General features: G+C 46.6%; 1 protein-coding gene across 3 annotated transcripts in view; it reads right to left on the bottom strand.

Annotated features, from left to right (window-relative positions):
- Positions 1-353: 353 nt before the first annotated feature.
- KIF13B (kinesin family member 13B) overlaps positions 354-25,716 on the bottom strand; it is a 192,544-nt gene continuing 167,181 nt past the window's right edge. For all 3 annotated transcript variants that reach the window (XM_087437381.1, XM_087437383.1, XM_087437382.1), the window contains 3 exons: positions 11,936-11,998; positions 7,244-8,249; positions 354-3,937 (listed from right to left, as the gene is read on the bottom strand). In XM_087437381.1, the coding sequence (XP_087293507.1) occupies positions 3,648-3,937; positions 7,244-8,249; positions 11,936-11,998 (1,359 nt within the window). In that variant the 3' untranslated portion in view covers positions 354-3,647. The remainder of the gene's footprint in view (positions 3,938-7,243; positions 8,250-11,935; positions 11,999-25,716) is intronic.

Raw genomic sequence — 25,716 nt, forward strand, 5'->3', positions numbered from 1 at the left:
CCAAGAATACCAAGAGGACAAACGTCTCCCCTCTAACACCCCACCAGGACGGGCCCCGAACACGCTTCATTCGAAGAAAGCCCAGGCAGAGTGACAGCTACCATGCTGGAGAGCAGCGACAGCGCTTGCCTCCCCGGAGAAACAGCCACCTTTCCACACACTGGGCACGAGCGCCACCCCTGCAGGAGCAGCTGAAGGCCACGGACACCGGGCCCGGCCCGGCCAGCTCCGCTCAGCCGCTCTGGAGTCTCGGGCGCTCGCTGCAGCCCAGGCCGAGGGGCCGCCAGGGGCCCTGAGGAAACGCGGCTTCCTGGGAGCAGACGGGCGGGGCCGCCGCAGGGCGGCAGCGCGGCGGGGGCGCGGATCACAGGCAAAGCAAACAGGCAAGATTTAAAAAGCAGGCCCAGGGGAGAGGGAAGCTGCGCTGGGCTGCCTGAGGCGGAGAGGGTGGGAGACAGAGAAGAAGCTGGTCCCGAAACCTCCTCGGATAACAGGCCTGCAGGAAAGCACGCCCAGCTCTTCCACTGTGCCTGCAGCTCCAGCTAATAAAAACCCACTCAGGTCAGTAATTCCATTACAGTCTATTCTATTCTAATTGAACCAAATGATAAAACGAGAGCACAACATCCCCCACTGACCTTCCAAGGCGGTTCTATGGAAGCTTGTTGACACCACGTTACAGGGCAAATGGGCTCCAACAAGTGCTTTGCTAATAAGGATCAGGAACCCCCAAACCACCTTCCGTTCCTACAGCATTGCTCTCCAAGAGCTCAGTGCAGGACTTCCTGCCCCTGGGCAGGTCACCTGAGACTGTGGGAAGAGCTACTCCCCTCAGAGAAGGGAAGCAAACATGACGGTGGACACAGAGAAAACTCTCCAACAGAAAAGGCTTTATGGAGAACTTGTGTGCTGGGAAGGAGGGTGAGTAGAAAAGCAGAGCACAGAATTGACAGCACTTAATTCAGGGACACACACCCAGCAGGTGTTCCCCAAAATGCCAGCCAAAGACAGAAAGGAACTAAAAGTAGGGCCTGCCTGAGACGGCGGGGTCGCAGGCCCACGATGCCCCTGCCAGGAAGGTGACAGGGTCCTCCTGGCCGGCCCTCTCGGAGGGCAGACCAGGCCGCCGGGACTGGAGAAACAAAAAGACACCTACCTCCCAGGCCAGGGCTGCTGGGCGGGCGAGGATGGACACCAGAGGCGGCTGTTGGGGGAACTGAGCTCGGAGGCCCTGCCGGGGAGCCCGGGCCAGCCAGCAGCCCGCCGAGCGCTGGGCTAAATGAACACGACCTAGCAGAGCCTCTGAGCCGCCGGGCCGTCTGCTCCCTGTGCCGTGCCGGGCCAGGGCCGGGGCGGTGGGGAGGGGGCCATGGTGCTCCGAGGAGTGACTGGCTGGGGCTTCGCCGGGACAAGGGAGCCCGGGCTGCGAGTCAGAAGCTGACACTTCTGTAAACTGGAAAAAAGTCACTGAACTTTCCTTGGTTTTAGCCTGTTCTCTGTGAGAAGACCCCTCCAGCTCTCAAACCGTGCCTATTTGCTGAGACAAAGCTAAAAGGGGTGTGCTCTTAAATGCCTGGCCCTGTCCTCCTGTCTGGAAATGACAGCCCCACAGCTCTGGGCGGGTTGAGGTCTCATCAGCGACCCTGGGGTGGGATGGTGGCCAGGCCAGCACAAGCTGTGTCACCGATTCCATCCCAGCCTGCAGTTTATCCAGCCTGGGGAGAGGGGCAGCAGGGGCAGCTAACCCCGCAAACAGCTGCCCGTCTGGCAGGCATCCCCGAGGGTGGCTACCAGAAGCTAAGTCATCCTCCGCTCCTCCCCGGGGCATCTGAGCAGGCGGCAGCCCCAGGCCCCACAAAGCCCACCCAGGGGCAGGGAACTTGGCACTCCTTCTCCTGAGGGGCTGCAAATCCCTGGAGAACCAGAGATTTTTCAAAAAGAAGCTTTCTGGATGTCCTTTTTAACTCTAAACGTGAGAACTAAAAAAGAGGAAGCCAAGAGTGCCGCGTGCAAATCCCAAGGCAGGCCTTCCGTCTCTGAGCTGCGTGGGGTCCTCCAGGCTGTCGCTCCAGTGCAGGCTCACAAGGCCCTCGTGGTGACAGGCAGGGAAGGTGGCCGAATGTGCAGCACGAGGTCACTGGGCTATTTATTGCCTTAGGAAAGACCAGAAGCCCTGGCTCCCCAGGGAGGTTTATGGGCCCCGGCAGCCCTGCGCTCCCCCCGCCCCCCACAGCACCCCAGGCTGCGAGGCTCCCAGCTTCCCCAGACCCCATTCCAGTGAGCCCAGCAGGAAAGGGCTCCGGGACCAGATGGGTCCTGGCAGGAGGTGGTGATGTTCTGGGATGTCTCGGGCTGTCCAAGATGCGCTGCCTAGGCCGGACCTGGTCCTCGGCTCGGCAAAGGTCCCAGGGATAAACACCAGGGCCAGCCGCAGGGACGGGGGAGGGCTCTTCCTCCAGGGCCCAGCTGCCAAGCCACAGGCCCCCAGGCTGAGTCAGGAAGTCAGGGTAGAGAACTGCCGAGAAGCTAAACTGGTCTAAGGGCCTTCCCAGAAACCAAAATTGCACCAAATAAGGTCATGATGCCTCTGACTGACTTTGTCATTGACTGCAGAAGCACAACATGATTCTCCAAGTTTTCACTGTCATCTTAGAATAAGGCCACTTGTGTATCTGCACTAAAGGAACATAACGGGGGGCAGTCATCCTCTGCCCCCTCTGGGAACCTCCACCCGGGGCAGGAGGTTGGCAGCTCCCGAATGGCCACGGAGGTGGTGACGTGCAAGGCAGGCCGTGGGCACTCACACCCGGGCAGACGATTGTGGCTCGCGAACAATTTTGAATTTTGTAAAAATAAATATAAATAAATATATTCCAAGCACTCTGTTAAGGGAATAAGTGGCAAAGAAGAAAAAACTTTCTAGATATAAAGACACTAAAACACCCACAGAGAAACCTCTAAGAAACCTTCTAAGAGGGAAAGGTGAGGAGTCAGGCCCAGGGCCCCTCTCTGGGCACACAGGCCCTTGTGCCAAAGTCCCAGGAGGCCAGGCGGAGGCACTTACGGGAACGTGTGAGTGGTGTGGGAATTTGGAGGCAAGAGGGAGGCAATGAGTCTGAGGAGCAAGCCAGGACTTGGGGTGGGTGGCTGGGGTGCCAGCCTTAGCGGCAGAAGGAGGACACCCTGCCTCTGAGGGAAGGAAAGGCACTAGTTATGATTATTTTTTAAATTAAGAGATTAACAGGGTTGCCAGAACAGAAACCAGAGCAACAGCCCCAGGTGGGGAAATGCCCAGGCCCAGGGACATGGAGACGGGGCCCTCGCTCCCTTGCTCCCCATGCAACCTTCAACCCCGCTACCCTGCGGAGATGCCTCCTCATTCTCTGGATAGACGACGAAATAAAGCTTCCAGAGACCTGGGAGAAACAGGGAGAGGTTACCAGCCCTGCACTGTGCAAAAAGCATTCATGGCCCTGCCCCCCACAGGGGAAGGGGGTTTGAGGTGACACAGCCCACTCAGCTCCAATTCCACCCCAGGGCTGTCAGCAGAAAGCCTTGGAAGGGGCACCGGCCACCTCCTCTGTCAGTGTCACCCTGGGAAGGACGGGGGAGGATGCCACCAGGGAGGGCATGCATCGGGCGTCGGCTTAGCTGGCCCAGGATTTGCGGTTCTCGGGGTTCCTGTGGCTCCGGTCGGCCCGGAGCATCGCAGTGCCCTCGGCCTTGGCCAGGGCCGCCGTCAGGGAGGCCAGGTTGGTGGCGGAGCCGGAGAGGGTGCTGCTCCTGCGGGGCTCGGGGGCGCCCTGCAGCCTGAGCCCCGCGCTACGCCGCCGGCCTGTGCCCGCCGCCCTGCGCACCCGGCCCGGCCTCACCAGCAGCCCGTAGCCGGGGTTGCACTTGAAGTACTGCTTCCCTCCGATGGAGCCATCATTCTTACCTGAGGGGAAAGGAAGAGCAGATGTAAAGGGGTCTTCTCACGGCTGCTCCTGCCCCCACGGCCCCCCTCCCTGCAGGACCCCCATTTGCCAGGTGGCCCGCACCGGGCTCACCCCTGAATGACTGAGGCCGGGCCCAGGGCGACCGTCTTCTGGGCAGCATGCAGTGGTCACTGGAGACAGAAACCCCCCGGTGGCCTCAGGCGTGACGTCGGCGTGCTAGCCCTGCCATTTCTGACACCCAGGTGCAGGCAAGCCACCAAAGCACAGCTGGCAGCATCCCCTTCCCACCCTGGGGCACAGATCATTTTCAGTCTGGAGGGTTGAAATGTAAATCTAGGATGGATGGTGTTGGTAGAATGATTATTTTTTCTAAATCTAGTAGATGGAAACTGGCAAACTGCCAAATTGTAGCTAGTCAGATGTCATGCTTGATGTGTCAAGATGGAGTGAAGAAGTTTCCCTTGTAAAAGCGAATAGAAAATGCTTTAAGGTGAAGGAGGAGGACACAGTCCTGGGTGGGGGGACTGAACAAAGGGACCGCCCTGACTCCTAAATGTCACCATCCGTGGTGATGGGTTGGTGGGGAACATGATCTTTACAGGAAAAACCATCATGAATTTTCTATACTCCCTGTCTGCATATATATCTACCTGCCCCTCTCTCTTTACCCCGCTCCAAACATGCCCACCTCCACCAGCTCCTCTCAAGGTCAACTAGGATCACCTGGGCCCACCTCCTGAGGCATCTAACAGGTGATCTCTCCCACTCTCTGGCTACTGCTGTCACTTGGCTCCTGGGACTCCCACCTCCATCTCCCAGGCTCCTCCCTCCCAATCTCACCCTCAGCAGGGCCCACGGCTGTGCCCAGCCCTGCTCCCTGCTAAGGGGCTCACCCACCCCACCGTACACTCCATGAACCCTGATGCGTCTTTGCTGTGCCTCCAGCCCAAGGGGGGCCCCCTCTGCCATCTCACCTCCACCGGCACGTCTAGCCCGCACCCCAACTCCGCCTGGGCTCCTGCCCCGCGCCCTCCCCTGCTCTCTCAGGCTTTCCCATGCGGCCAACAGCAGCATCATGACCCTGTTCTCAGGCCACATTCAGGTGTCCGCCTGGCTCCTTTCCTCCCTGACGTCCCATGATCCCTCAGTCCTGGGGCTTCACTGTCACATTTTTCCAACATAACCACTTCCTTCCACCTCCACCGCCACCACTCATCCCTGGCCTGGGCAGCTGAAGCAGCCTTCTAAGTGGCTTCTTGTCTCCACTCTATTTTCCTAAAACAAAGTCGTCTTTTTAAACCCTCCAATGATTTCCTATTATACTTTACCCTTTGTGACCCGGCCACCACACCTCTCCAGCCTCCTCGGCCCGCCTTCCTGCTGCCCCTGAAATGCGGCGCGCTTGTGCCTGCCTAGGGGCTCGTATCCTCGGGGCCCTTGGCCTCTGATGCTGCCCCCAGCCCAGCTTCCTCCTTCCATCACTCATGCCTTTGCTTCCCTCAATGTTATTTAAAATATGGCCACACCCACCATCCTCTATCCACTTATCAATTTTATTTTCTTCATAGCACTTAGTACTATCAGATTTTGTTTGTTGGTTGACTTGGTAATTGTCTCCCCTCTAAAATGAAAGTCTGGGGAAACCAGGGGCTTTGTTTTGCTCACCAAGTATCCTCAGGACCCCGGACAGTGGTGGGAACTCAGTAGTTATTTGTTGGAGGATTTCATCTGTTTGCTAATCTCCTTTAATTCTTGAGTTCAACCGCAAATATTAAACTTCCTTCCCAATTCCCCTTCAGATTCCAGCAGAAATGGAGTTTAAAAAATATTCCAGCCTATGCTACATCAGTCTTCTAGAACCACCTCCAATTTATAACATTCTTTGCCAAAATTATTTTTAAAGATAGTGAGTGACTTCACAGCTGAGCCTAGGGGCCCAGAGACAGTCACAGTGCGGAAGGCTTCGCGGTTCACAGAGCCCTCTCCCCTAATCCCAACCAAGAAAAGCTCCTCCATCTCCACTCCTAGCTACACCCACAAGCTCTCCTACAAACCTGTCTCCACAGCTCCCAACCCCCACCTAATGGAGAGGCTGCCTGACCCTCCTACACCGCTGGTGGGAAGGGAGGATGGAAATCAGTCTGGCCGTCCTCAAAATCTTAACTGTATAGTTAACTCCTGGGTCTCTACTCAAGAGAAATGAAAACATGTGTCTACACAAAATCTTATACACAAATATTCCCGGCAGCATTATTCACAACAGACAAAAAGTGGAAACAACCCATATGTCCATCAACCGACAAACAGATGAACAACATGTGGGGCAGCCATACAAGGATATTCTTTGGCCAGAAGAAGGAGTGAAGTGCTCGCACAGGCTACGACTGGATAAACCTTGGAAATATCACACCGAGAGAAATAAGCCAGGCACAAAGGTCCATGTATGGTAGGATTCCATTTATATCAAAGTCCAGATTAGGACATTTCATATAAATTTAGAGACAAAAAGTAGATTAATGGTTACCTAGGGCCGGGGGAGGGATTGTGCCCCTGCTAATAGACAAGTGGCTTCTTTTGGGGTGATCAACCTGTTCTAAAATTAGCTTATGGTGATGGTTGCATAACTCTGTATATATACTAAGAATCATTGAATTGTGCACTTTAAACAGGTGGACTTTATGGTATGTAAATTGTATCACAATAAAGCTGTTTAAAAAAAAACATCTGAAGGACAAAGTATTTCCTTAAGTCATGCCCTCAGTTTTTCTGAAAATGATGATCTATTGGCTTTTAAGCTGTGCCGTTCTAAATGAGGCTTCACAGATTGGCGAGCCTGCAACGGTGGATCTTACTGGATCACTTCATGTTCTGTTCTCAACCCACCAGCCAAGGAGCCTCGGGATGTCTTAGGAACAAGTGAGACCTCTGAATGTCCACACCGGCCTCCGTGTTTGTAACCTGAGCAAAGTCGGCAGATACAGCTGCTGTTACTCTTCAAATGCAGCTGCTTCTGTGAGTAAAAAACCAGCATTTAAATTCATTACCAAATTTATAGTGGCTTTCAATTAATGTTTTAGGTTTCTGAAAAATTTCTGGAGGTTAAAAAAAGAGAACCTGACTCTTAAAATGCTTAGGAAACTCTTATCTAGCGAAAATTCCTGATTTTGAAAAGTGGCAACCCGGAGACTGAGAGAGGTCACAAGATGTGCCCAAAGGCACACATTCTTGGCAGCGCTGGGGCAGACCAGAGTTAACATGCTAAGTCGCCTCCAGTGCGCGGAACCTGTCCCAACAGCGCCACTCACCTGAAGGTAAGTCCAGCTCCACTCCGATCCACGTCCCTTCCTGAAAGTTGGTCGGCCCGATGTACCTCACGATGCCCGTTTTGTTGGTGCCCACTGTAACATACTCTCCCTCTTTGAGCCACTCTGGGACTTCACTGGCTTCTTCAGAATCTGAGGAAACTTCCAGCTTTCCCAGGGCCTGTGCCCCGGAGCTGCAGTGGCCCGGCCCTCCTGAGGCCAGCAGGTCCTCTTCAGCACCCGAGGGGCAGCCGGGGTCTCCGCCAAGCATGCGTGTGAACGACCTCAGCTCAGAGGTCCTCACCTTCTGGATTCTGAATGGAGATGCTGGAGCAGGCGACTGCGGGAGGAGACCAGAAGGCAGCTGTGGTTTGCAGACATCCAGCTCTAAGCTGGCGGCCAGCTTCACCTGGTCCTCGGGTCGTCCTAGGTGCTTGGTAGCAGAGGAAAGTTCTCCACTTTGCTGGCTGGGTGATTCCTTCTGAGGGGCAGAAGTGGGAAGATGAGTTAGGGAAGTGCTTGCTTCTTTCTCCTGCTTCTCCCAGGAAACTGCTTCCTTAGCCTCAGATGCACCACTGCTGTTGCCCCGAGCATTTTGCTTTGCTGGGACGGACAGTGATGGAAGGCTGCTCTGACCCTCCAACTGGACAGAAAGATCTCTGTCTGCGCTGGTAGTAGTAGATGGAAACAAGAGCTCAGTCTCCGGGGTGTCCTGGCAGAGGGCAGGAGGGGGCAAGCCGGGCATCTGCCCGCCAGACTGGGCAGCAGCATCCAGGCCAGGGATGAGCGCGTCAGACAGTGTGGCACTGGAGACACTGTGGGAAAAGTACCCGCTGGAGGCCTCGCTCAGGGGGCTGGGCGGCCCGTCCTGAGCTTCTGGGGCCTGGGTGTTGGCAGTGACGGACTGCTGGGGAGGCACTTTGGTTGGTCTGTCGTAGATCTTCACCACGGGGGCAATCTGCACAGTCACATCAGGAGCCGCACTAACCTCCACGCCCTCTTGGTGAGCCTGAAGCAGGAGAGGGGTAAGCGTAACTGGTTAGAATTCAAAAGGAGAGAGACAGATTTTGTTGCCGTTAGTTGAAACGTCACAGCTTTGCTGGTGAAAGAGCATTGCCGTGCAGTAGGGCAGACCTGGTTCTATCAGTTCCACCACCTCCGTCCACGTGACCTGGCTTCTCAGGCACCAAATACGGAGCGGCCGACTCCACTCCCAGCAGGCGCTGCACTCTGCACCCTGCTGAGCACTGAGCAAGATGCCAGGGGCCTGCCCTTCCATCTCCTCACCTTTTATATAAACCAGAGATTCTAACAGCTGTTTGTGACGTTGTGATTTACAATAAGAAATATATATTTGGCCTTGGTCCTGTTTCTGGCACAGACCTCTCAAAACCCTTGGAACTTCCTAAGTGTTAAGAGCAATCAAGGTGTCTTAATATTCATAAGAAACCCCTTCCAACAACACCTGAGTTTGTTAATGAGGTGACTTTTGGCCTGCACCTAAGGATGGGGGCTGGTTGCCAGGGGAACGAACCTTGTGACTAGAGGGTTGGAACTTTCCATCCCACCCCCAACCTCCGGGTAGGAGAAAGGGGCTGGAGATTAAATCAATCATCAATGGCCAATGATTTAATCAATCAGCCTATGCAATGAGGCCAGAAGAACGGGCTTCTGGGAGCTTCCAGGTTGGTGAACACATGGAGATTGAGGAAGGGCACATCTGGAGAGGACAGGGAAGCTTCATGCTGCTTCCCACATGCGTCTCTCTATGCATTTTTTCCATCTGGCTGTTCCTGCATTATATCCTTTTATAATAAACTGGTAATCTAGGAAGTAAAATGTTTCTCTGAGTTCTGTGAGCCATACTAGCAAATTAATCAAACCCAAGGTGAGGGTCCTGGGAACTCCAATCTGTAGTCAGCTGGTCAGAAGCACAGGTGACAACCTAGACTTGTGATTAAAGCACAAAGCGGGGGCAGTATTGTGAGACTAAGCGCTTAACCTGTGGGATCTGCCGCTACCTCCAGCTCGACAGTGTCAGAATTGAGTTGAACAGTAGGACAGCCAGCTGGTGTCAGAGAATTGCTTGGTGGTGTGGGAAACAACACACAAGGGACTGCCACACAAGGCAGGTGAAGGCCCTCACCACAGAGCATGGCACACAATAGGCGCACACTAAAATCTCAATTCCCTCCTCCCACCCTCAGTATCCCCACCTCCCTGCAATCAGGCTAAGAACTCTGCTCCCGTGGAAACAGACCCCCTCCCCACCACTGACTTCACACAGAGACTGAAAGAATCTCTATAGGCCAGAAGAGCACTTTTCTCCTTCAAAATTGAAATGATGATCTCATTGGAGGATCTGCAAGTGCCTAAGCACAGCTGCACCGGCCCAGGCAGGAGAAATGACCTCGGGCCTGCTGGCTGATGGCCGTTCCTGGCTGGGAGGCAGGTGAAAGAAGAGGGGACGGCGGCTGCCCGCAGGCCGTGCCCTTTCTCTGAGAGGCCGTCTTTCAGGCTGCTGCTGAAGGCTGGTCCCATGTCACGGGTCAGGGGCCCTCTGATCCCGGCAGACAGGCCAAGCAGCAGCTGAGCGGGGAGGGAGCCGCAGCAGCTGGCCTCTCCCTCTCACGTCACTGTCTGAGTCACGCTGGCAGACACACAGAGCCCCATCTCACGGGGACTGATGACAGCCACTGTCCGTCCAAAGTCTACTGTTTCTGAGGCGCTCGTAAGGTGTTCTTCCCTTGATAACTTAAGCCATTTGAAGAAAGTGGCAGATTATCTTTCTGTTCTGATTCACAATGACAGGGGAAAAGAGCCGGCAGGAACAGGGAATGGGGCTGGTGCGGTGAAGAGGGGTGCTGTTCAGAAAAAGAAATATGTTTCCAATATTTACGGAAAGATTATTTATATTACAGGAATGGCCATTTTCCATTTGAAATACAGGATTTATTTGAACTGGGAAACAGCTGAGATCTATAAGTCTCTTACAGTTAGTTGGCTGAACTCAGCAGTACGATAAATCATGCACTTTCACGTGAACTGTCATTTATATTCCTGTCTCCGGGGGCCCTCCTTTCCCTACCAGGCACACTTTCAGGGTACGAAATTAACGGCACCTCTTGAGATTAACAGCCCATTTTTGTGATGGATCTCTAGGCTGCAAAATTTACTAAATCCAATAGATCAATAACTGTCACCAGCATAAATACTCTAAAAGATTAGGCAATCCTTCAATCATTTTTCTTTTGCAAGTTGTACATGTTTTATTTATTCTTTTCTATTTTATTTTTAGTATCACTGACCAGACAGGGAAGACTACACAAACAAAATTATGAGAGTCTAGAATCTGAATGATAATTATGGTGCTGAAAGACTATGTGTTTCCCATTTCTCTGCTGGGTGAGACCCCATCATCACCAGATTGACAGCAGTCTGCTAAGGGCCAGCTAGGTCCTATCCAGTAGAGATGACAGTCTAGTGACAGTGCCCTAGGTTTCCCTGGTATTATCCCATTTGCTTCCACATGAATCCTTTGATGTAGGCCAGGAAGTATTATCATGTTCATTTTACAACATGGCCCAGAGAGGTTACAGGATTTACCCAAAGCCTCCAGTAAGTGACAAATCAGGGATCAGAGGTCAGATCCACAGCGACGACAAAGAAGAGACCAAAGGTGGCAGGAGGCGAGCGCTGATTGCAGTGTTCCCTCCTGCTGAGCCTGCGCACAGCCTCAAATTCCTTCCGTTACAGCGCGGCAGGCAGCCGCTCCCACTTGACTGGAGTTGATATGTGAGTGGAAACCTATTTGCCGTCTTTGGGCTATGCCCTTACCATGAACATTTCCAGAGGCTGCTGGGAAAGCCTAGACTTGAGAAAACCACCACGACGAGCTGCAAAGCTCCCTGAGCTGCAGATGCTGTGGCAGGTCAGGTGTCCTCATCAGTAAGGGACTTGGTCCCACTCTGTCCCATTGGCCTTGGGACCCCCGACCTGCCTCAGCAAAATCATAAACACTACTTGTGGGGGACAGCAGGGGACCACGGATCTATCTTCAGTTCAATTTGTGAACACCAAGGATGTCCTGGAAAGGGCCATTTAGAAAGGAGCGAATTCATGGAGTGAATTCTGAATTTTCTTTCAAATTATTTGGTCTTTTTTGCTATTGTTTTAATAAATAAAATTTTCCTATGAAGACAGAGCATTTCCTAAGAGAATGAATGCACAGTGGGAGAAAACAGATTTGCTATTCATAAGATGAGAAGTGCTGTTCATCTGTGGGAGATCATAAGAAACTATTTTCTCCCCAGCTTAGCATTAGTCTTTTCACGCTGATATCATGAATCAGAATGAAATGTAAAACTGAGAATTAAGCAAACACTTAGAATAAGGAGATTGTTCTGTTTATAGAAATCGCCTTTGCCTAGCAGTGGGCTATTAAAGCAGCAGACTACATTAGCAGTCAAGCACCTAAAAGTTTAGCAATCATATGATTAACAAGTTGAAAATAGACAAGTGTAACAAGGAAAATAGAGGGAGAAGACAGCGACCTATATTGTAGTTAATTATCAAAATGAGAATGCTAAAATTAAAAAAAACATGGGTGTGGACCAAACAATTATAGCATCAGGGCCACCCACCATATGTGCGGCAGCCACCTGCAAAGGCACCACCCCAGCCCAGCCACCTCACCTCCGCCAACCTGATCGTCCCCACATCCAGGAGGGCAGACTGCACCAGGATCCGGGGCACCGGCTGAGAAAACAAGTGAATGGGGGGTGAGGGTGATCAAGAGAAAACCAGAGAAAGTTTTAATTGTACAGACTGGAGAGCCCATCAGGAGGACCCACCCGAAGTGAACTTTTACAACTTTCAGGAATTCTAACAAGTTGCTACCAATTAGGCATGCCAAGCACGGGGGTCGTCACATACACAAGGAAATGTAGGAAATGAGGAGCACGGCGAGCGGCTCAGCCCCCCGCTAGCAACCCAAGACACACGCTAAAACCAATAACATATATGGTGTGCTGACACGCTCTCAGGCGCTCTCTCCACTCATGCGGGCCACACGTTACTCAAGGGCTGTGTCTGTACCTACAGGCATTACAGGACTTTACAGAGAGAAGTGATCGGGACAGGAAAGATGGGGCAGGTAGGAGGTGGAATACAAACCAAGCATTGATGGCCAGGGAAAACTCATGGTGCAATAGGAGGACTGCGATGTAGTCCCAGGAAGGGAGGAGGAAGGAAGCCAGTCTGGCTGGAGCACGATTCTGGGGCATAAGACAGAGCAGGAAGATCTATGGACAGAGGCTTTAGCATCTGAAACCAACCTAGTCAGGAAATGACAAGGACCACCACAGATGCCTGAGCAAAGAAAGCAGAAGACCAAGAAGACTGATCAGGTGGCGGAAGGCACACTGATGGGAGAAATAGCTAAAGACTAAGGTGGGCAAATCACTAATGAGACTCCAGCCACAGAGCAGGTATGCAGTGATAAAAGTCTGAATTTATGGGTGCAAGCAACATCACAAGAAAGGATGTCATTACTTATGGACACGTGGTTCAAGGAACATTAAAAAAGAGTAAAAAAATAATCAGCACCAGGTAAAGGAAAAGGGATGCCAGGAGAAGGAGCTGGTAACTGTGGAGGAGAAGGAATCAGAAATTCATTTAGTAGCTGCTGAGTTTCCAATGGCAGTGGGACATTGAAGCAGAAGTGATCATCTTAAAGAAACCAGGAATCCACCACTTCTGCTTTTAATCCCTCAACCAACCTCACCTCAGCTCACCTGAGAATGCTCAGCTCTAAGAGGGCTCCATCCTGGCAGAACAAACACTCCTGGTCCTGTCTCACAGGAGGGGTCAAAATCGGGGTTTGTTTCTGCACAGGACAAGTGTCTTTTCTCTTGTTGGGTCACTGATCCATTATCTATTGTCTAATCTAAACTGCCTAGAGAAGGAAATTCCATATCTTTCCATTTCCCTTATTCTGGCCCTAAGTACTCCAGGTCCTCCCAGTTTCCATGGCATATCCAGGTGCCAAAGGCTTCCATGCCATCAAGACCCTCTGGATAGTCTGCAGGGACTCAGGGTGGACACCCAAAAGTCTTTCTTCCTCTTGGGCAGCCCACACTCTTAATTGAAGAGAGAAGAGCCCACCTGGAACAAGATGGCCCACTTAGGGGGGTGTTAACCTGAGTTCACAGCACCACATAACTGCATTTTGGCAAAGGGGACCACTATAATCAATCACGCCTCGGGAATGACTTTGGGAGAAAAGTCCCAGAAGGGATTAATTCTGCTGAAGGTAAGGGAAGAGCAAGAGGATTTGAGAAAAGGCACAGAGGAGAGGACATGAAGTAGGACATGGTAGGAGATAAGCTAAACAGAAGGACCCAGGGACGAACTAAAGGAATACACACTGCACTCTGCAAACACTGGGGGCTTACCAGGGGGTCGAGGCCAGGGAGAGCTGGCATCAGAGGTGTGTTTAAGAAAGACAAAGGGAGTGGCCAACAGAACGGAATGAGAGAAGACGCCCTAGTGGCAGCAAGGCCACTGCACATGATGAGGGCCTGAAGGACAAGACCCTCCAGGCTCTCCCTCGAGTCCTTGACCAGGAAAGTCTCTTCCCTGCACTCCCATGACACACTCCTCCTTCCCTCTCTCTCAGCAAGCCCCGGGTCTCCCTCGCAGGAGTTCTCTCCTTGTCTTCTCTACTGTCAACTCCCTGACAGTCGAGTTCTTTTCAAGCAAGTATCCTCCACTCTATGTTAGAGTCCTTGAAGGCAGGGGGCAGTGGCTGCTTATCTTTATTGCTAATTTCCCCATAGTATCTGAAGTCCCCCACAAATGGAAAGGTGTTCACAGCATATTTCTTAGTAAAGACAAAAAAAAAGTTTCTAAAGCTCAAACTCCAAAATACTTACATTCTTTAGTTAGATCTTATTTAAAACAGAGAAGATTGGGGTGAAACATTCCCCCCATAAATGTAAAAAGCATAAAAATGTAAAAATCCCACCCAGGATGGAACCTTTTCTAAGATATGACTCTTGCCCTCCTAAACAGAGCACGCAAAGATAAATTACACTTCACTTTACGACTCAGAGTAATTGGAAAAGTCCAGTAAATGCTTTAAAAATATTTGTTGAAATGAATTTAAGGGCCAGTTTGACTGTAACACTGTGCTGGAATCCAGTGGACCCACAGGGCTTCCTGGTGCCCAGGGCCCCTGGGCCCTGACTTCATGGCCCCAGTCTACTAAGCTGAAGACCTCACGTCTATGGCTCACAGGTCTCCTGTCACCATCACTCACTCGCAAGGACCACCTCCTGATCAGGCAACATATCTGCTTCATAACGATGCCCACCCCGACTCCCACTTTAGTGTGAACCAGGAAACTGGATGATTACACACATCTGAAATGGCTAAAAATGGTGTCAAAAATAAGATTAGCGCAGGTCTGCATGGGGCCTGAGTGCAATGTCAAGTACTTTGACCACACCTGCCTCTCCAGGTCACGTGCTAGTAACTGCGTGGTGCCGCCCTCTGTGGGGTGCTGGTAGTAGCGGCTGCCAGACACCAACTCTGCACAAGTGAGGACCACCGGAAGATACTTCTCCAACAGAGGATGTTTGGAAGGTACATGCTAAGGAGAGTGGGGGTATAGACATACAAGACTTGCCATGTTTAATTTTTATCAAAGCCAGGTGATGAGGGATTCGCTATAGTATTCTACTCCTTGTATATTTCAAATTTTCCCAAATTACACAGGGATTCACTATAGTACTCTCTCCTCCCGTGTATTTCAAATTTTTCCACAATTCTGCCCTCCATGAAGAAGATAACTGGAGCTCTGATTCAGTGTATAAATTCAGTTCAACAAAGACTTAGGTCTCAGCGCACAAAGGATTGCAAAAAATGCTCTGGGGAACTCAAAAATCGGAAAGACACGGGCTTTGCTCTCAAAAGATTGGCATCTAGTTTGGGGGAAGGACATGTACGCAAATAACTAAAACATCAAGGAAAATGATAGATATTAGAATAGAAGCTTAATTTTATTTATTTATTTATTTTTCCCCCCAAAGCCCCAGTAGATAGTTGTATGTCATAGCTGCACATCCTTCTAGTTGCTGTATATGGGACGCGGCCTCAGCATGGCCGGAGAAGCGGTGCGTGGGTGCGCGCCCGGGGTCTGAACCCGGGCCGCCAGCAGCGGAGCGCACGCACTTAACCGCTAAGCCACAGGGCCAGCCCTAGAATAGAAGTTTAAAAGCACAGAAGATTCAGGGCAAGAAGGGATCATAAACAGAACAGGCCTAGAATAACTTCATGAGGACGATTTTACTTTGAGATAGGGCTTGAAGAATAAGTAGCTTTTCCCAGGGAAGAGGGACACCACGCATGAAGAGTGGCATGACAAAGGAAGGCTGCCCGTTGTGGCTGATGTGTTCCCTCAACTCACATCTCTGCCCTTGGATAAGCTACTTGATCTTTCAGGAGGTCTTGGGGAAGAGAGAGTGATCTAGACTGACCAGCGGGAAGGAAGGTTAGGGCCAAGTGGAGGAGGCCTTGGGAGCTCATGGTTGATTTTCACAGGCAATAAGGAGCTATCAAAGGTTACTGAATGGAGCGGTGATAAGAGCTATGCTCACAGAGGATTAATCCTTAAATGGGGAGCCACTAAACTTGGAGAGATCAATTAAGAAGTTGCTTCAACGGTTCGGTGGAGAGCTAATAAGAGCCTGAACTTGGATGGTAAGACGAAAAGGAGAGCCGGCCCCGTGGCTTAGTGGTTAAGTGTGGCGCTCCACTGCTGGCGGCCCGGGTTCGGACCAGTGCACACCGACGCACCGCTTCTCCGGCCATGCTGAGGCTGCTTCCCACATACAGCAACTAGAAGGATGTGAAACTATGATGTACAACTATCTACTGTGGCTTTGGGGGAAAAAAATAAATAAATAAAATTATATATATAAAAAAAAAATACCTGCAAAGTATACTGAAATCTTAAGTGGGCCATTTGTCTCTCCCACATAGCTCAAATTTCCAAATGTGTATTGTTTGCATGTTAATGCTCTGTTACATATCCCCTGTGCAGACAGTTGCTTTCTATTTCAGGAGCTCAAAACATTTCAGATCATAAGTTCATTACTCCTTACGACACATCTGGTAACTATTAATAAAAATGACTGCAAAGTATTTTGCCACTATAAATATTAAGAAGTCCCATGAGGCACACGAATATGAGTGATAATTATCTACATTTCACACTACAGAAACCAAGGCTCATAGACTTCACCTAATGGTTCAACACATTCAGGGTGCCCAGTGAGTTAGTGACAGAGATGGAAAAGGACTGAGTTCTCAAGTGCCAGCTGAACCTGCAATCATGCTGTCTCCTGAGCATTGCTAAAACTGAACAAATGAGTAGGTTACAGGCAAGAGAATTGCTTAGAAGTATTTCAGGGAAAAGAGGATGGTCACTTCTCATCTATCTCGTCATTATTTAACTCTGGCTTTCACATGCCACATGAATGAAAATAGGGCAGATTAGCCGAGAATTTCATAACTAGGCATAAAAGCTATTCTGGAGACCCCTTTACCTAGAAGAATAAAGTTTAACTCCTTGGCATGATGTAAAGGACCCTCCCCTATGAGGGTGCACCCTTTCCCTGCTTGTTATATGAACCCACTGTCAACTCCCTGAATACACTGCTTTGCCAGAGCCTTCCTCTTGCTGTTCCTTCCCCCTAGGGAATCACGTTCCACCTAGTGAATCCCTATTCATTTTTAAGTCTCAGCTCAAGTATGGTATACTCTTCCTGAAGTCGCAGGTAGAAACGTCCACTGCCTTCACTGTGTCACCCCCAGACATACACCTATTCCAGCATCTATAACATCATCCTACTTATCCATTTATGTGTCTCTAAGGGAGCTCCTCTAAACCAAGCTCTCTGAAGGGTAAGGAGTATATCTCATTCATCTCTGTATTCCCATACATAAAACAGTAACTTAATGTTTGTTGAATAAAATAAGTGAATGAATGAATTACTCAAGTGACATGAAGAAGGCCAAACCATACAGTTATGTAGAATTTGCAAAAGAATAAACATTCTGGAATTTGGGCATAGGGATAGGTAGAGGGGAGAAGAAATATTAGTTGAAGCAACTAATAATCACTTTGTTCAGAAACAACGCATTTTCTGATGCCTTTTTTTCTTGTTCAAAAATGAACCTTTTCTAATAATCACCCCTTACCTTTAATTTGATAAATTCTTAAATGTCATTTCCTAATGGTTCCTAAGTTAATATGATCCTCTGTCTTTTTTTTAAACTCTAATCAATCATTTAAATCCAAGCATAAGAATATACAACAAGATGTGTAAGATTTACTTTTGCTGCAAATAACCAGTAGCCAACCTTTGATTTTCATGATGCTAAAGTGAGAAGAATATGAGAAACAAAACCAAGCAGGGGCACTGCACATAAACCAAATACTTCATAATCTTTGGATATGTTCTCAAAAAATTAATAACAATAGATAAAATCAGACACAAACCGTTACCTAAAGATCGAGACTCAGCAATAACCTAGTCAATAGAAACATATGTTTTAAAGGTTATGCTAACCAGAGTCAGTGTGGTTAGGCTGGAAGAATGAGAGCCAGAAAGTCCCAGGAGGACAGCTGGTAATAAGCCACCTAGCACTGGTCCAGAGGTAGGCGCATAAGCTTCCATGGTCTGACGCCTTCAGGAACTGGTCCACACAGCCAGCTCCCCACGCACACGGAGCAGCTTTATGATTTATCCTCTGGCTTTCCAGGGTGATCTGCATAAGAGTGTGTTAGCTGTGATGACACCAGCACTTCTGTTCCTCTGGCAGTTATATTTCTTATTGTAAATGAGTAACTCAGCACTCTAATCGATCCATCAGTCCCTTGTTTGTGTAAACCTGATCACCTCTAGGGTTGCGCATCTGGGAGGTGGTAATCCAGTCCACATGAATTCTCTAAACAATGCCACTCAGGGAGGCTGATGGGTGGCCACAAGCTGGTCCCTACCAGAGACACTGTTGCCCTACCTGCCACATGCTCCGTTCAATCAGTGACATTAAAGTATCCATGTGTGAAGCATGGGAAAGTGACTTCATTTTTCTGACCAATATTAGGATACCTCATGAGGTTTTTACATACACATGAATAGATTTTTCCTGTTTTATCCTCTTCAAACCCACCCTCCAAACTGCAGTCAGAGGAGCTTTCTGAAGTACAAATTTGAGCATGTCACTCTCCTGCTTTAAAGCTGTCAATGATTCCCCATTGCCCATAGATCTTTTTTTTAAGAATGGGCAAGAAAAGGAAATATGGACAGGTCCTACTCAGTGCATTTCCACAGCTTCCAGTCCCTCCTTCAAATACGTTACAGATTCATTCATTGTACAAATACAATCACTTGCTATTTTTAGTCAAATCCAGTGAAATCTCTTAAGATCACAATTGTGCATTAAATTTTGCTTCTTGAATGTAAATCTCAGTTTTGCCACTCACTAGGCTCTGTAACCTTGGGCGAGGTGCTTACCCTTCCAGAGTCTCATTTTCCTCAATGTCTAACTCAGATCTGACATCACCCTCTGACTCTGTGCCATCCACCATGGCAGCCACCAACCACATGTAGCTACCGAGCACTTGAAATGCAGCTAATGTGACTGAGGAAGTGAATTTTTTATTTTACTTAATTTTAATTAATAATATGTAAATTTAGAAATTAAAGTGCCGTTAACTATGTCTGGAACAGCTTGGGCATGTGGATCTATTTTTTCAACTTCATGAACTCTAAATGCAGATTGAGTATTTCCGACAAAAATTTAGTATCTGAATTGAGATGTGCTAGAAATGTAAAATACACACCTGATTTCGAGGACTGTACAGAGAAAAAGATGGAAATATCTCAGTAAGTTTTTTATACTGATTACAGGTTGAAATGATATTATGAATATACTGGATAAATTATATTATTAAAATTAATTTGACATGATTCTTTTTACTTTTTTTGTATGTGTGTATGAGGAAGATTGGCCCTGACCTAACATCTGTTGCCAATCCTCCTCTTTTTGCTGAGGAAGATTGGCCCTGGATTAACATCCATGCCCATCTTCCTCTATTTTATATGTGGGACGCCTGCCACAGCATGGCTTGAAAGCGGTGCATAGGTCCACACCTGGGATCCGAACCCGAGAACCCTGGGCTGCCAAAGCGGAGCATGCGACCTCAACCCCTTCGTCACTGGGCTGGCCCCTCTGTTTACTTTTTTAAATGTGGCTACTAGAAAATTTAAAATGACACACCTGCCTCACATTCTATTTCCACTGGACAGTACTGACCTGACTTGGCACTGTGGCCGAGCTGATGCATATAAAATCCCTGCACACAGTAAGGACATCTGTAAGTATCACGGTAATCCTGATCACTGGAATTTTGAGGATTGTCTTCCAAGATACTTCTCAGTTGGCTTACTATAAGCACATTTTTAAACAATCAACAATTATATCTCATCTAAAAATCGAAAGTTTCTACTTGTGTTTATCAGTTTCAAAGCCAATCAGGACACAACATTAATTCCATTTTCTTTCTAGCAAAGAACCTTAGATTTTATTGATTTACTTATTCACAAACATGTACCAGGTGCCGACTATATCCTAAAGATTTTCCCAGGAGCTGGGAATACAATATGAGCAAAATATTGTCCCCATGCTCCTCAGAAACAGGCACTCAGGATCTAACACTCGGTATTTCTATTTAATTTTAATTACACAAAACAATCAAAAGGACCATTTCTTCTATCAACAAGTAAATTATTTTATCAGCAGATAAAAGTGAGTTAAGACCATCCAAGTAGACTTTTTATTTCACTATATGTGTTAGTTCAATTTATTCAAGGTACTACATATAAAAAATTTAAATACCAATGTTTCTGGAGTTGTCAGAAAAGACAGTTTCTTATTTTTAGAATTTAGCTAGTTTACTTTTTAAACTTCTACATGATAATTGTTAAAACTTATTACGTGAAAAAAATTTAGATTTTTTTTTTAAAAAAGGATGTAGTATTCACTTCATCCAAAATAATGTTTATTAGTTCTTCAAGTGTAAAGGATGAAGAATGTTTACGTGAAACAGAGTATCTGTTCAACTAAAAGCTTAAAAATAGGGTCTAAATCTAGCCTGTTATCAGCCTGGTATGCCCCAGAAGCTAAGAATGGTTTTCGCACTTTTAAATTGTTGAAATAAAAGAATATTTTGTGACATGTAAAAATTATATGAAATTCAAATTTCAGAGTTATGAATAAAGTTTTATTGGAACACAACCAGACTCAGCTGTTTAGTATTGTCTATGGCTAGTTTTGACAGAGAAGGTATGGCCTACAAAGCCTAAAATAATACTATCTGGCCCTTTACAAAAAAAGTTTGCCAACCCCTGGTCTAGAGAATCATACAAAAGTATACAATGCTAATTTCTGAAAAATGACTGGCAGTCTGAGGTCTCTTCAATCAACCTCTATACTGCCTCAGAAACTATCTTATTTTCATTATTTTTTTTTTAAATATTTTTATTTAAAGATTTTTATTTATTCATGTTTTTCCCCCCAAAGCCCCAGTAGATAGTTGTATGTCGTAGGTTCACATCCTTCTAGTTGCTGTACGTGGGACTCGGCCTCGCGTTGGACGGAGAAGTGGTGCCTTGGGGCGCGCCCGGGATCCGAACCCGGGCCGCCAGCATCAGAGCGCACTCACTTAACCGCTAAGCCACGGAGCCGGCCCTAAATATTTTTATTTATTTATTTTTTCCCCCAAAGCCCCAGCAGATAGTTGTATGTCATAGGTGCACATCCTTCTAGTTGCTGTATGTGGGACGCGGCCTCAGCATGGCCGGAGAAGTGGTGCGTCGGTGTGCGCCCGGGATCCGAACCCGGGCCGCCAGCAGCGGAGCGCACGCACTTAACCGCTAAGCCACCGGGCCGGCCCTATTTTCATTATTTTTCAGATTAGCTACAAATTTGGTTCTGAACACAACTTTGTCAACTTAGTATCTCTAAGTATGTCAATACAGTATCCATACATTTCTGGGTCAAAGACAGACAGCAAAATGTCATGATTTTGGAAAACTAAAAGACAGATAAGAATCTTATAACAGTAATAAGAGTGCCTAAGAATTTATCCCTAAAGCAACTGAACAGAAATCACTTTGCCTTGAATTTTTTTAAAAAAAGTCTGTACTCCAGAAGGCCTGTGCAAACTTCCCTTTGTTAACTCAAGAATAAGTGAATGTACCATACCATATCCAAATATATTTAATATGTGTGGTACTAAATTACAGGAAAAAATGCTCATATATATTATTTTTTAAAGAACTCAAACAACTAAGGAAAACTGAAGGCTAGGAAACAAGATATAGATCATTTTTCTTATTTTAGTTAGTTAAAATGATGACTCCTTAATCAAGACACAAGGACAAGCATTTACATGGTTCTCTTCTTCAAGAGAGTCCAAGCATGAGTACCCTACAACAGCATCTTTGTGTACAAGGGAAGAACTAGCAGCTGGTTGTTTCTTCCCATTTTACATATGGGAGGATCACCAACATGAAAGATGGAGTAACTATACAAGCATCTTTTCAAGAGCACCAGAGATGAACAGGGTGCTGCTCTCTCTCCTCAAGGCTTTGCCCTTCTACCACACTGGAAGCTGTGTTGAAATTGGAGAAAGGGGCTGGCCTGGTGGTGTAGCGCTTAAGTTCATGCGCTCCACTTCAGCAGCCCAGGGTTCGCCAGTTCGGATCCCGGGCATGGACCTACACACCACTCACCAAGCCATGCTGAGGCAGCATCCCACATAGAAGAACTAGAAGGACGTACAACTATGTACTGGGGCTTTGGGGAGAAAAAAGGAAAACAAAAAGGAGGAAGATTGGCCACAGATATTAGCTGAGGGCCAATCTTCTTCAAAAAGCAAAGCAAAACAAAATAAAATAAAAAAATAAATAAATTGGAGAAAAATATCCCTGTGGTTGACAAGGCAGTCCTAAGCAATGTGCAGGACACTGAGAAGGGGCAGACAGTTAAACAAAGACAGGCTGGAAATGTGACTGTGCTTTTGATGGTGGAAATTAAATCTAAGCATTAACTCTTTAATTCCCTAGATGAACTTCTGGACTTTGGAGTCCCGAAGTTAGAAGTACATAAATAGCTTCATCTGAACACAAACTTCTTGATACATGAAAAAAGCTATCATGCCAAATTAATTCAATCTAACTAATTAGAGAGCAGGAAGTTCTTTCAATTATTTTATGTGCTGTCTGAGAAACACACTTGAATATGAGTACAGATTTCATTAATTGCAGTTCATTATTTTCCAGATTAGTTACTAAACTTGCATCAGAAGGTCAAAGACAGCAATTTTGTCAGCTGCCACCTCTTTCAGTGCAGTATCTCTTTGCATTTCTGGAACTCAGACAGAAATTGATTACAAACAAAAACAAATCTCCATAAAAATGAGAAGCATAAGTCTTTATGAATATGTTTAAAAGATTTTGTAAAATATTAAGAATCTTTGTTTTTAAATCTTCAGAATAAACTGTTAACTTCTACCTTAAAAGATCCATGAATCTTTTCAAATATTTAAATATAATGCCAAAAAAAAATAGCATCTTGATCTCAGTACCTGCTGATTCCAAAGAATAAGTTAATATACATTAATCTTTTCATTAGCGTTTCACCTTGGCTATGTGCTTGTATCTTTGCATGAGGGAGCGAATTGAACATTCTTGGACACTGATTAAAAGTACTTTTTTGATAATAATCATTCCTTCATTACTTAACTTCTGCCTCTCCTCCACCTAATCTAACAATGAAAATATGAGGAATGACTGATACAAACAGGACCTACTGCATTCCTTGGTTCTGACCTGGACTATTGTTATATTCTCAAACTTCTTATTTTTTAAAAATAGAAGTGCAAGAAATCCCTCTTTTTTTTTAGAGAGTACCCTGCTATCTATAAATCATTCTACTTATTCACAGCTGTTACCATTCTCTTCGTTAATTTCATTTCTGTCCTTCTCTGCCTTTCATCCCACTGTTTTAGTGGACCCATCCTTACACAATGCACACCACCTTTGGTGTTGATAGCCCTTGAATGCTTATACAGTCAGCTCTCTTAGTCATTGTTTGGTCAAGCTATAAATAACTCCTTTAATCCTTCCTCATAAATCATTCCTGATGTTATTCTCTGAAATAATTCCAATTGGTCAATGGGTTTCTAGTAGGAACATATCCAGAAGCAAGTGCAATAATCTGAGTGTAGTCTAATAATGCCACAGAGAAGCCAGGCATGGTGTTTAGGCAGGTTAGTGTGAGTTTCTTCATTATTGTGACTATTTCAGGGGAGGAGTTTAAGTCTCCAAACTAAACTGGGACAGAAACACAAAAAAGAGAAAGTTTTAATGTCTTTCACTATAGTTAGGTGGGAAATAGAGAAATGGCTTTAAAAATGATAAAAAGAGAAAGTTGGGAGTGAGGTAGAAATAAAAGAATCTGCTATCATAAATAATCTCTTTGGTTACCATGTACTCTCTCTGTCAATCCTCAAACCATTTTGGGGTTTTTGTTTTGGTTTTTGTGCTGTTTCACATTATAAATCTTAAGCAAGCTTACTATCTATTTATTATCTCTAGGTCTTATGCAATATTAATATCAATATTTATCCCTTCCTATACTAGAATTGATCTAGATTCCTTGTAGGCATATGCACTGATTTATATTTTTCTGGGTTCTATCTTTCATATTATTCTAAAACTTACAAGTTTTTTAGTCTGATATTATTTAATGACTATATATAGGCCATTGAAATTAGTGCACTAACAAGGCACTACCGGCAAATAAAAAACAGAGTCAAAACAGAGAGTTTCCAGGTATTTGTGTATTTCTTCATGCTACTGGTAAGTCGTACTATTAGCTTCCTCACACAGAGCTATATGGCAAAGCCAGGCAGTGAACAGGGTGGTCTGGGAATATTCATCAGCATGAATTTTTGTTTTAGGCTAATTAGATTGGTGATACAGAGGAAAGTCATGACATGGTGTCCCTTTATTTCCATAATGTTATCTAACAAAGTCTCCCATAAACTCTTTGGTAGAGAGAGGGAGAAATGTGAATTGGAGATGGTAGTTACTGAATATGTAGAGCTGAAATGTGTTGATCTGTCACTCTGTGACTTGAGGAGTGATCTCTACTTGTATATGACAGAGTTCTCTCTTAGGCTCTATAACGTTCAATATTTTGTTTATGACTTAAACGTAAACAGATTATGCCTTTAAAAACTCTGCAGATGGTAGCTAGAACGAATGTATTTTTTTGTGTGTGAGGAAGATCAGCCCTGTGCTAACATCTGTCAATCCTCCTCTTTTTTTTGCTGAGGAAGACTGGCCCTGGGCTTACATCCGTGCCCATCTTCCTCCACTTTATATGGGACACCACCACAGCATGGCTTACCAAGCGGTGTGTCAGTGCGCGCCCGGGATCCGAACCAGTGAACCCCGGGCCGCCGCAGCGGAGCGCGCGCACTTAACTGCTTGCGCCACCAGGCCGGCCCCAAACGAATGTATTTTTTAAATAATTACTCAAAAAAATCTTGATATCCTGAATGTTAAAACAAAATCAAGATGAAAAATTTCAGAAATGAATCTAAAGTTCCTTATTTAAGTATTTTTACACATCAATTAAACAACATAATAATAAAAGAGAAGGACTGCATTGACAAGAGTGTAAACAAATAAACAAACAAAAAAAGGGAATGTTAATTAACCAGAAGCACAAGGAGCTAATACTTGCCTTAAAAAAAAAAGTGTGATCAAATGCTACTTCGGTAGAAGGACATTATTTAGAAGAGGAAGATAACAGGAGCACTATTTTTAAGCATAGCGATTACTGTATCACTTCTGGGCTCCCCACCTTTAGCAAGATCCTGGTAAGACAACTGAGGCATGATGAAGCATTTATTATATGAGATACAGTTGACTAATCTATAGCTGTTAAGTCTGGAGAAGGCCTAAGAGAATGTAGAGCCCCCCTACCCCCCTTTAATTCCTAGGTAATAGCAGAGAAAGCTCTAAGGCCAAGACTGGTTAGGCCTGGAGGACTTAGAGCTTCCACAAGGAGGATTCAGATAGATTATCAAAAAAAGTAAGAACCTCAACTTTCAAGTATCAAATCTGATTTCCAAGCGAATTGAATACCATATAGTGAAGATTATTATAAAAAAACTTGAGGATCACTAAAGTCTAGCCAATACAGCATTGTTCTTGTAGCTGTTATTTTGAAATTCTGTTCGCATTAAAATGCTCCATTTCCAAGGATGAAACACCATTCAGGTGGTAACAACTTAAAGCACATTTAAAGTGGCCCTAGTAAAGAAAATC

This window comes from Ceratotherium simum, chromosome 12, assembly GCF_057802395.1.
Source record: "Ceratotherium simum simum isolate JZ-2026a chromosome 12, ASM5780239v1, whole genome shotgun sequence".
Taxonomy (NCBI): Eukaryota; Metazoa; Chordata; class Mammalia; order Perissodactyla; family Rhinocerotidae; genus Ceratotherium; species Ceratotherium simum.